General features: G+C 35.0%; 1 protein-coding gene across 1 annotated transcript; it reads left to right on the forward strand.

Moving 5' to 3' along the window:
* The first annotated feature begins 11,693 nt into the window (after positions 1-11,693).
* LOC105991491 (olfactory receptor 5K1-like) lies at positions 11,694-12,617 on the forward strand. Its single transcript, XM_013024131.1, has one exon. The coding sequence runs from the start codon at positions 11,694-11,696 to the stop codon at positions 12,615-12,617; it is 924 nt and encodes a 307-aa protein (XP_012879585.1).
* Positions 12,618-12,945: the final 328 nt, after the last annotated feature.

Raw genomic sequence — 12,945 nt, forward strand, 5'->3', positions numbered from 1 at the left:
TCTTTATGGAAAAAAAATCAAATTTTATTCTAGCTTTTGGAACCATGCAGAATATTATCATTATGTTACTCTACTGTGCAAAAGCATACCAGATTTTTTTTACTATAACTTAGTACCACTGATCAATGTACATTTCATCCTACCATCCCTCCTCTTGCTTTTCCCATTAATCTTTTTATGCTATTATAAGTGGGTTGATAACAAGACTTTTTATTAATCGAATTATAAAAACATAATGTAGGTAAATCTTCCTAGTACCCTTTCCCTCAGATTGTTTCTATCAAAAGTTGCTTTTTTCAAAAAAATTCTGTATTCTTCTTTTAAAGTTTTAATACTCACAAATGAGAGAAATTAAGCAAACTGAAGAGTTGACAGGGAGGATAATAAAATAAATGTGTATATAAATACATATATGTATAATATGTATTTGTCCATGAATATGTATATTTTAGGTCTAGTTTCTACATGTATATTAACAGACAATATTTTGTTTTTAAGCTTGGCTTGTCTCACCCAATATGGTGGCCCCCAAAATGCATCCATTTTCCTATGAATAACAGGATTTCATTTTTCTTTATGGTTGTGGAATATTCCACAATATATATGTATGCATTTATATATTATATATGCATTTATGTGTGTATGTATGTATGTATATATATATATATATATAATATCACAACTTCTTTCTCCATTCATCTGTTGTTGAGCATGTGGGATGATCCAATTGTTTGGCCATTGTGAACCGTCCTGCAATAAATATGCAATAAATATGCAATAAAATGCAATCATGCAACCATATTCATCCTGATGCACTCTCCTGCTTACCCTGCCAGTAGTATTCACCCTTCTAACAGAGCCTATTTCCCACCTTGATGGAGCAGTTAAAGCACAGGAAATCTTTTTTCAGTATCAACCAGGAAATAGTACAATCAAGATCCAGAATCAAGCATTCTGGATACAGAGCACATGGGGTTAATGTGCACAAACTGCATTTGTAGATTAAGTTTGGTCCCCAAGTAGAAGTTTTATATCTTTGCTTCCCTTGACTTAATACTAGAGAAGTTGTAAGTCTACATTCATTTGAGTAGTCATTGAGTAGCCATTAATTCTGTCGCTTATGTTTTTCCCAGGTATTAGTCAAGTTTTTTTTTATTACAGCAATGTACCTGAAGCAGATTATTTGTGAGGTACAAAGGTTTGTTAACTCGCAATTCTAGAATTCCAGTGCCCAGAGTCAGCAGCTCCAACAGTGTCCTCTAGTTAGGACCTCATTGTGGATGGCAGGAATACGTGCAAGAGGGGAAAATCTCAAAGCCAAACAAAAAAGGGGATTCAGGGCTGAGATCTCTTTTATAACATTGAGCTCTCAAGACCCAGAGCTCCTCAGAGATCTGTGCGACCTTACCCTTTTGAAAGAAGCTCTTAAAGTGCTTAGATTCCCAGGTAGGTCAAATCTCTTATAGGTCCTTCAGCTCTTATATTGATTAGCTGGAGACCAGCCTTCCAAGAGAAGAAACTTGGGGACACAACCAAACCACATCTAAATCATACCTTTCCCCACTCGTTTAAGGGGAAGCAATTAAGATTTCTGCTGTTATTTCTTAATGATGATGCAAAGTATTGTGGAGAACCAAAAGAAAAAATAACAATATAGTTGAGAAAATGATACTAAAAAAATAGACTTTAATTTCAAACACATGAATTTCTAAATAAACGTGAATTCCAAAAAATGAAAAAGTCATGAACAAACAATGACATTGAATGAATGAACAATGAACATTCATGACAATGAATGAATGAACAAACAAAGAAAAATTAAGTAAATGTCCTTTCTCCAATGATGGTTTCCTCTGTTGAGCATAATTTGGGCTATGGTTTTCTATTTCTTAATTCCTGTCTCTGCCTCCAGTCTTATAGTTCTTGCTATGCTTGTGATGGAGTAAATTATCCTATATGTATGAAGAGAATTTCATTAGAATTCTAATCCAATTTACTGGGATAGGAATGTGGCTTAGTGCTAGACTGCTTGCCCACATAAACAGAAAAGCTGGTACCACATAAATAGAAAAAGTTGGAAGTTATGCTGTGGCTCAAAAGAAGCTCAAGGGGGCTAGGAAGGTGGCTCAGTGGTAGAGTGCTTGCCTTGCATGCATGAGGCCCTGGGTTCGATTCCTCAATGCTACATAAGCAGAAAAAGCTGGAAGAGGTACTGTGGCTCAAATGGTAGAGCACTATCCTTGAGCTGAAGAGCTGAGGGACAGCACCCAGGCCCAGAGTTCAGGCCCCATGACTGACAAAAAAAAAAGAAAGAAAGAAAAGAAAAGCTCAGGGACAGGACCCTGAGTTCAAGCCCCAGTACTGGCAAAAAAACAAATCCAATTTACTAAATATTTGTTCCGTACAGAAGATGGCACAGCTGTACCTATATGATTATGATTATTTCTCTAATCTGACAAAACCTTCACAAGCCCTGGATTTTATATCTCTAATACTTCATGAGTTTTCATGCCTCTACTCTTCTGTTTAATAACTAACTCCCCAATCCTTCTTTGCTCATAATATCAATATATTTTTCAAAAGTCCTCTCTCAGTTAATTTATGATACAGCATCCCTTATTATTTTGTATATGTGTTTTATAGCAATGCATTGGCTCAATTGCAGAATATCAATATAATTGCACTCTTGAGGCTATAGTTACAATGTATAGATTATAATATCTCTCAGTAGGGCTGGAAAATTCAAGTCAATCAGACCTGTAATTCTCACTGCTCAGGAGATTGAGAGGTGAGAATCATGGTTCAATGCCAGCCTGGGCAGGAAAATCCATGAGACTCTTATCTCCAATTAACCACCAGAAAACCACAGTGGAGCTGTGGCTCAAAGTGGTGGCTCACATTAAAGTATTACTAATAATAAATAGTACCTTTGACACGTGATTCGCTTCTTAAAAAATAGCTAGCAGGGCTGGGAAGGTGGCTTAATGGTAGAGTGCTTGCCTCACATGCATGAGGCCCTGGGTTTGAATCCTTAGTGCCACTTAAGCACTACCGGAAGTGGTGCTGTGGCTCTTATGGTAGAGCTCTAGCCTTGAGCTGAGGAGCTGAAGGACAGTGCCCAGGCCCAGAATTCAGGCACCACAACCAACAAAAAATAAAATAAAATAACTAGCAGACTCAAAAGTCTTTCCAATACCTTCCTCACTGGTCTATGTGACAACATTCTCTCTTGAAGGGGAGAAAATGAAGAGGACTCAGCTAGCTCAGAAGCTTGGAAGTATGTCACACCGCCATGTCCTCTGCCAACTTGTGTTCTCAGTGGAGAGAAAGGGTTGGAATCACTTTATTTGTATAACGTACATCTTGTTTCCCAACATACAATACTGTATCTCTTCATCTCATAAATTGTGTAATGAGGCATCCTGTGATTCTCTTGCTGCTAGAAATCACTCAGACCAGAGACAACTGGAATAGGAAAGCAATGCCTTAGTATGATCCTTGTGTGTTGGGGAATATTTCCCCAGAAGGCAAAAGAAGTAGCAGGGAAAAGACAGGAGCTACACATGGAGACTCCTTCTCTTTAGCCAACCTCAAGTGTCATTTTATTATAAAATTGTACTTTATATTATTATATTATATAAAACAATATCATAGAAATATTGCCCTGTATAAAGTTTTTAAACATTATCAGACAAGTCATGCCCTATTCATTTCTCCCATAGTTCCAAAGGTATGACTGATTTGCTACAAATTTTATCACCTGGCACTCTTAATTATATTTACACAACTGGGCTCCAAAATGCTAAGTCACAGAAAACAGAAATTTGGCCTTGGACTGCCTTGAAATACTACTATTCATTTATCCTCAGCATCAGGTTCATCATGGTAAAAAGTATGATCACATCTTCATCAATGAACTGAATGTAATCATAAAAGAAAATTCAAATTCATCACATTGTCTGACATCTCTATGTAACACATAGACTTCTTTTTCTGAAAATCACTTTTGATTGAAATAATATATTGACAATTTACTTACAGTTTTTAAATCAACAATATTTAGCATCTTGATTCGGCATTACTGCTTCCCTTGGGGTAGGGAATATGTCTCATAACATCTTTGTGATTGAATTCCCCTCCCATGGGGTATTCTGAATGTTAGCCTATAACCACACAGCTGACAAGAACTCATCCCCAGACACACTTCCCTTTTCTACCTTCTTATTCTCCTTTGATGATCTAACTCAGTTCTAAGCATTTAAACATATGTCTAATGATGCCTATCCTTACGGCCTTGTCTTATATTTAACTATCTGTTCAATAACACCACTTTGATTATAGGTAGACATCTTGGATTTAAGGGGAATGAAAACAAAGTAATTTCTACTTCCTCACTTCTTCAAGAGGATTTTCCTCCTTCACTCACCTTGAGTTCAGTAAATGCTGTCAACTTGCCCTCAGATACATAATCAAAGATTAAAAATAAACATAGCATCTAGATATTTTCATTGCCAGCTTTTCTTACCCCCTAGCAGCTCCATCCCAAATTACATCATCAATACATCCTGATGAACCAATCTTCAAGTTATAGCCCAAATCCACCTATAGTTTCATAATACATGACGTACTGAAAATAGAAGTGACTGTGTTGGAATAAAGTAAAACATATGAGAAAAATATGACTGAGCATGTCTGAAGATGGAGTGGGCCTGAACTGGTAAATGGACAGGTTCTGAAACTAGAAAGTAAAGGAATTATCTCTCCTATAACTTCCCTGTCTACAGTTTTATTTTAACCCACTGAATCCCACTTCTGACCTACAAATCCAGAACTATGAAATGGTAACTTAGTGTTACTTTGAGGTACTGAGTTTGTGGTAATTTTTTTTAGTAGAAACAGGAAGCTAATACATCCACCCAAGGCTATCAATCTCTTAGGAAACTCAGTATTTTGTGTTACAAACCCTGTGAGATCAAATCTTCAATCCCATCACCAACCACTTCCTTCAGTCTTTTTTGTTTTGTTTTTGTTTTTGTTTTGTCGGTTGTGGGGCTTGACCACTTCCAGCTTTTTTCTGCTTTTGTGGTGCTGAGGAATCAAACCCCAGGGCCTCATGCATGCGACACAAGCACTCTTCCACTGATCCAACTTCCCAGCCCCACTTTCTTCAGTCTTAATGTCTTTCATAGTTATGCATGTATCTATCTGACTCACAGAATTTCACCAACTATCCTTTGCCATAACCTGACACAACTCATTTCTTGATGTTCAGTATCTCAGATGAACCATTCACCTTTACCTATAGGCTTTTTCCGTTCACCTCATCTAAAATATCTCCCAGTAATTCCTTATTACAGCCCTTATTTTACCTTCAGCACAATTCCTGTTTCTTCATCTCATTTGTATCTTCCTCTATGTCTGATTTATAGTTCCATGAGAACAGAAGACTTAATTATTATAGCACACACTGTTATGCAGCATAATTGTCCAATAAATGGTAGGTGATTGTATTTTTTAAAGACAATTTTTTTATTGTGAAAATACTGTACAAAGGGGTTACAATTACATGGGCAAGATAATGAGTACATTTCTTATCAAGCATTGTAGCCTCCTCCTTTGTTTCCCCTTCCCATCCCTTCCCATCCTCCCCCTGCCCCCCAATCCTCCCCACTTCCCCCCCACCAAAGTTGTAAAGTTCATTTTTCGACATAATGACTTGTACATCTCATTGTTGCAATGGGTCCACCTGTATCCTTATTTAAACGACTTGTTTTTCCCCTTCCCCTCCACAAATTATGCCGACATCAAATATAGTGAAAGTAGGGATTATAATGTGGGGAAGGAACATACAAAGCAACGAATAAATAATCTTATAAATGTGTTAGAAACTATCACATGAAAGAAAAAAAACATTTGAATACATAAGGTGATTGTATTTTTTAATATAAGGAGTTCTCAAATAGCTTAAGAAAAAAAGTTTCACAAATTCGTTAGCAAATTAAGAAAATTATACAATTCCCCGAGTCCTATAACACTCTCCATGGTTCCACATTATTCTGAGAAAAATAGAGTAAAATAGGGGCTAGGAATAACATTCACCTGTATCCATAGTTCTTTGATGGAGACTCTTCAACAAATTTGACAAGCAGCTGATATTACTTAGCAGCACAGACTTGCTCCTGCATTATCACAGATATGTAGCTTTCTCTTGAAATAATCACTCTACTCTAGAATTTAAGTTCCAAAAGCAGAAATCTTATCCTACTTTGTTATTTACTTTGTGATCAAGGATAAGTCAGTGAGATATAATCAAGCTGAGAGGAAATCACACTCTTGTTCCTAATACCACTGAATGAGCGTAGTAGGACCATAGGCGTTTGAATATGGATAACAAGAGCTCTGGAGGTTGACAAGAAAGCAGATGTAGCTCACTTAAGGAAGACTATTATCTATTAGGGTAGAAAAAGAAACATGATGAAGATAGTAAAAGTGATTTGCCAAGTAAAAGGCACAAAATGAATAAGGAAAGTGAAATTTTCAACAAGGACAAGAAAATAAATGCTTAACTTAGGCATAACACGTGGGAAGTACATGACGCAAGAAGAACTGACCTCCAGTGAGAAAGGATTAGTACTGTCAAGATACGTAGTGCTATAGTTTGAATCTTAGCTGAACTCTAACTGCCAATGTGTTAAAGATATGTTGCCTCACATGTTGTTTTGAGGAGTGGTAAAACCTTTAAAAGGTGAGCCCTGGTATGAGGTCTTCAGATCTTGTGGAAATAGTGTTGAAGATAGATCATACCCCTTCCAAATACTGCCATCCACCACGTGAGGTGAGAGATTTTGTAGTTAGGCTTTCTGCCATGATGTTTTACATCACCATAGACACAAAGGAACAAGGCCAGTCAGTGATAACTAAACCTACAAAACTGTGAGCCAAAATATATCTTGTCTCTTCATAAATTGATCATCTCAAGTATTTGTGATTAGCCAACCAAATTGAGACTTGTTATTAATGGATGCTAAGAAGTCAAGAAACTTATAAATGTTGAGGATACAAATAAGAAAGGATTATGAGAAAAGGAAGCTTTCAAGAAGCTATGTGTACATTTGCATTTAAAATTTAATTATTTTAGCAAATAAGGTAGAAGATTAAAGGTATTACACTATTGAGATATTATATTGAGATTCTAGAAATTTCACTTTGATATAAAAATGAAATTGTTATGACTTTCCAATCTTTGTACAATACCTTCTCCTCTCTGAGCCAACTAATCATAACTCTTTCCAAATTTTTAGACTTCACCAACAAATCTTGTGGGAATTTTTTTTATTATCACCTGATAGTTTAGTGACAAGAATAAAAGGTAACAACTCCAAGAAAAATTTTTTAAATCATGGTCTTTAGAATTTGCTTAGAAATGAGTGTATGACTTACTCTCCAGTTCTCAAAGGACACATTTAATTATTCTGATTTAGTTTGTCTTCAATATTCAAAAGATTGGGTCTCCCAGGCCAAGTTCTAATGTCAATGCCAAGTTATTCCCCTTAGAATTATTTTGAATATATATGATCTATTCTTTACAAATACCATGCATATCAACACTGATTGCTGTGCAAAAATAGTCTTCCAAATGATAAAGAGAATAGAGTTTTACTGCTGGTCCTGCTTTAATTTCCCAAATCAGTACAACAACTGGCTTCTATTCAAGTCTAGTTGGGAAAAACAGGTGAGATAGAATTTACATTGTGTTTTGCTAAAACTATTAATAAATATTCTTAAGTATTATTTCTTTAACTTGCTTAGTTGATTCAGTGTCCCTGAAATTACCAAGCTAATTTTTCAACTTTTTAGATCCTTGAAGTCATCCTTTTAATGTCTATTGTGCAAACACTAGAAAGTAATGCATTATTTGTATGACTTCTGAGTTCCTGAGCTTAAATTTACCAAAGATAGATAGATAGAAAGGTAGATAGATATATGATAGATAGATGGAAGCACACTCTTGGACTAATAACAAAATACTTATATAGTCTGAAACTTTTTTGCCATAAAACTTTCAACCTGATGAAATAGATTATTAGTCTCTCTAATTGGGTTTTTTGTACAGGACATTCCAGCTTATGTATTAAACAAATTGTATGAGAATACTGTAAATTAATCAAGCTTTTGACTCATTACAATTTTAGGGAAGACTCCAGTTCTTCTCTGATTCTGAGAAAAATAAAATGCAAGGCAAAATTTGTTCCATAAATCATTATCAACTGGGAAAATTGGTGTTTTAAAGTTGTATTATATGACTTCAATACATATAGTATAAAAGTATTCAAATGACATAGATTTCATCCCCAAGTAAATGTGAGATTTAAAAGTCATATATATTTTCTAGAAACAAAAAAGGGTTTTCTAGAAAGAAAAAAAAAGTATGTTCCTTCCACAAATTCAAAGTATAGTTGTTCTCAATAACTCTCAGAAAATTATTAGTCTAAACATATTGGCAAGTGGCTGAATAAAACTTAAACCAGAGGGGTTGGGAAGGTGGCTCAGTGGAAAAGTGCTTGCCTTGCATGCCCTGAAGCCCTGGATTTGATTCCTCAGCACCACATAAACAGAAAAAGCCAGAAGTGGTGCTGTGGCTCCAGTGGTAGAGTGCTAGCCTTGAGCTGAAGAGCTGAGGGACAGCACCTAGGCCCAGAGTTCAGGCCCCACCACTGACAAACAAACAACAAAAAAAAAACCCTTAAACCAGAGCAGATATTCAAAAAACTATCTGACCAGTAAGTAAATGAATCCCAAAATAAGACAAACAGACAAATTTATATGGAAATAATATGTTCCCCAAAGTAGAAATTCTTCATCAGGCACATGTCTAAATATAGAAAAAGGAAGATTTAAAATATTCTGAAATTCTAATAAATGTGAATAAGATAAAAAGTAAGAATGTCTTGATCTTTGATATCTGAGAGTTGACATAGAAAAAATATTTTCTTCAGAAGCAAGTAACTTCAAGAATGTATTATTATGTGTGTATATTAGTAAATGAGTTAAGATATATGCAATATTATTAGTTAATTCTCATATTTTCTAACTTACAGGACATTACCACAACAAATGCATCCTCAATAAAATCATTTTTACTTCATTCACTTTAGAACCATAAAGTGTAGAAGTATTTAGTTAGGTCAACAGTGATTACATTAATTTGTCAGACCAAACAACCTTCATTTGACTTCCTGTGTCCTAATTCTAAACATAATAATCATTGTAAAGAAGGGATGGTAGGGGAAAAACAAAGGAGGGGGTAACTATGCTCCATAGGAAATGGACTTATTACCTTGCTCATGTAACTGTAACCCCTCCATACGGTATCTTTACAATAAAATATATATTAAAAAATGTTTAAAGAATTGAAATAGAAGAAAATAGAAAGAAAAAATAACCTATGGTTTTCATTACACAGAGAAAACTAGTGACATTTTGATGTTTCCATGTTATATTTATTTTATAGTTTTATATATATATTATAAATTAGAATTGTTCTTCACAATAAACTTTTTGTTTTTCACATATTTTATCATTGCAGCATATATACTAGGTGAATATCTTTATTTTTTTCTTTGTCAGTCATATGGCTTGAACTCTGGGCCAGAGTGCTGTTCCTCACCTCTTCAGCTCAAGGCTAGAGCTCTACCACTTGAGCAACAGCGCCACTTCCGGTTTTCTGTTGGTTTATTGGAGATAAGAGTCTCACGGACTTTTCCTGCCCAGGCTGGCTTTGAACGGAGATCCTCAGATCTCAGCCTCCTGAGTAGCTAGGATTACAGGCATGAGTCACCGGCGCCTCTTTGTGCATATCATTTTTAATGTTTACACAAATATAATGTCATATATAGGTGACCATACTATTTAGGTATTTGCATTTTTCAGCATTGTTAGTAAAATTACAGTGGAAATCATTACAAGTAAACCTTTACATGAGATTCTAATACTTCTCTCTGACAGATCATTATTAGTCAGTGTACAAATTTAAGAGCTTCATTAATCCAACACTAAATGATTTTTCAATTTTTCTAACCAATTTAAAGCCACAATGTATTGTTTCTATTTTACTACACTGTAGAAAGCATCAAATGTAATCATTTCTTTTTAATAGGAAAAATAAATAGGCCCAAACTTGTTTTCAGTTCAAATCATTTACATGTTTCATAGTAATTATTCTTTCTGGAAGTGTTTTTCACAGAAAGAAAATAGAGAAAATTAACATTTATTTATTTATTTATTTAATACTATTTATTAATCTCTATTTTTGTTTGGTATTTAATTTTATTAAAGATTTTGCTATCTATGTACATGTACATATGTATACAAATTTATCCATTTTAACCCTTACGATTTCCCACATTTCTTTAATAACATTTACATTTCTTTATACACCTGAAAGTATGAATAATGTCTTTGCAGTATTATAGAAAGGGTTTTGCCTTTTCCTTATTCTCTTATTCTCCCTGCTTCCATTCTCTGTCTGTCCCTCATGACAAATACTGCACAAGCATTCGCCCTCCTCCATAAGGCACTGATTGTTACATGTTTAGGGCCAATGCAAATATATAGAAAACTACCAATAACCTGTAAATTAAAATCATCTTTTAAGCCTTTTTCTTGTGCCAAGCATAGGACTGCATGCCTTTGAAAGGCAGAAAAAAAAGACTGTGATTTGAGGGTAGTTTGAGTACTATATAAAACTAGTGAGATTCTATTTTATCAAATAACGAGGTGCAGTGCCATATCACTATAATCCCAGCCCCTGCAGAGACAGAGGTAGATGAGTTGTAGTCCAAAACCAGCAAAATTTAAGGCCCTATATAAAAAACAAACTCAAGTAATAGAGGTTTGCAAAAAAAAAAAAAAAAAGGACCCTGAATTCAAAGCCCAGGACTGCCATTTGTTTATTGTATTAGACTAGAACATAATATATTTTTACCTTTTAAGCTATAGTTTACTATGAATTTAATGGCATTAGATGCACTTACATTTTTCTACAAAGATCATTATGTCATTATGTGTCAAATTTTTATTCCTTTCTTATTCAGTGAATATTATTGCATTTTATGGGTCATACGTTATCCATTCATTTTTTTCCTTTGACATTCAGATTGTTTCCATCTCTGAGGTATTGTGTACAAGGCTGTGATGATCACAGATGGGCAACAATATGATTTCACATAGTCTTAGCCACTACATTTATAGTCATTGAACTAGTGCAGGAGTACTATAGTCATAGGTGACACTTAAATTATAAATCCATTCAACCTAAACTCTATGGAGAAGTTTTGTCCTAATATATCTCACAAAAAAAAGTTTGATGTTTTCAAGACGTCCTTGCAAATATGCTTTAAAAAAAGAAAATGTATAGAGAACAAATATTATAGCCTAAGAGACTGAGGATATTGCTTATTGATAGACCAACTGCCTAGAATGCACGAGGTCCTGGGACTGATTCCCAGCATGCAAAATTTTAAAAATGTAATGTTCTAAGAAGGTTGATTGTCCCTCAGAATTGAACATACACTAAATCCATGCACACTTATAGAAATGTTATAGTTGATCTCCCCTTGAAACAGAGAGATTAATAATGTGTGGGGATGTGATATATTCCTAACTTCTCAAAAACAATTTCAGAAAATTTGAAAATGGTTGAAGAAAATCGAAGCATACAAAGCGAGTTTATCCTCACGGGGCTTACAGACCACCCAGACCTGAAGAACCTTCTGTTTGTAGTGTTCTTTGTCATCTATTTGATCACCATGTTAGGGAATATTGGACTGATGATACTTATTTCAAAAGAACGGTCTCTTCACACACCAATGTACATATTTTTAGGTAACCTAGCATTTGTGGATTCCTGCTGTGCTTGTGCCATTACCCCCAAGATGTTAGAGAATTTGCTTTCTGAAGACAAAAGGATTTCATTTTATGAATGTATTGCACAATTCTATTTTCTTTGCACAGTTGAAACTGCAGACTGCTTTCTTCTGGCAGCAATGGCCTATGACCGCTATGTGGCCATTTGTAGCCCACTGCAGTACCACACCAGGATGTCTAAGAAACTCTGCACTCAGATGATCACAGGAGCCTACATAGCTGGAAATCTCCATTCTATGATTCATGCAGGGCTACTATTTAGATTAGCTTTCTGTAAATCTAATCGCATCAATCACTTCTACTGTGACATTCTTCCCTTGTATAGACTCTCCTGTGTTGACCCCTACATCAATGAACTTGCGCTATTTGTCTTTTCTGGCTTAATTCAAGTCTTCACAATAGGTAGTGTTTTAATTTCTTATCTTTACATTCTTTTTACAATTTTCAAAATGAAGTCCAAAGAGGGAAGGATCAAAGCCTTTTCTACCTGTGCCTCTCACTTCTTGTCTGTGTCACTATACTATGGATCTATTTTCTTCCTGTACATTAGGCCCAATTTACTAGAAGAAGGAGATAAAGACATACCTGCTGCTATTCTGTTTACAATTATAGTTCCCTTACTGAATCCTTTCATTTATAGCCTGAGAAATAAGGAAGTAAAAAATGTCTTACAAAAAATTCTGAAAGTTTAAACAAGTCATATCTTCTGTGCCTTCATAATTTAGATGCAGCAAAATGTACTTATAAGAAATTACACTGGGGCTGGGAAGGTGGCTCAGTGGTAGAGTGCTAGCTTTGAGCAGAAGAGCTGAGAGACAGCGCCCAGGCCCAGAGTTCAGGCCCCACGACCGGACCCCCCTGCTAAAAAAAAAAAAAAGAAATTACACTAATAAAATACATAAATTTCATGTCAAATATTAATGTGATATGTTCCATTCAAAGCAGCAGTGCATGAAAAGAAAGTATAATGAACAGAGTCAACTATGCTAAGCCTTAACAGAAAATAGCAAAAATTAAAAA

This window comes from Dipodomys ordii, unplaced genomic scaffold (assembly GCF_000151885.1).
Source record: "Dipodomys ordii isolate 6190 unplaced genomic scaffold, Dord_2.0 Scaffold73, whole genome shotgun sequence".
Lineage (NCBI taxonomy): Eukaryota > Metazoa > Chordata > Mammalia > Rodentia > Heteromyidae > Dipodomys > Dipodomys ordii.

Excerpts from the sequence above, each read along its gene's own strand:
- LOC105991491 (XM_013024131.1), top strand. The coding sequence starts at position 11,694 with ATGGTTGAAGAAAATCGAAGCATACAAAGCGAGTTTATCCTCACGGGG.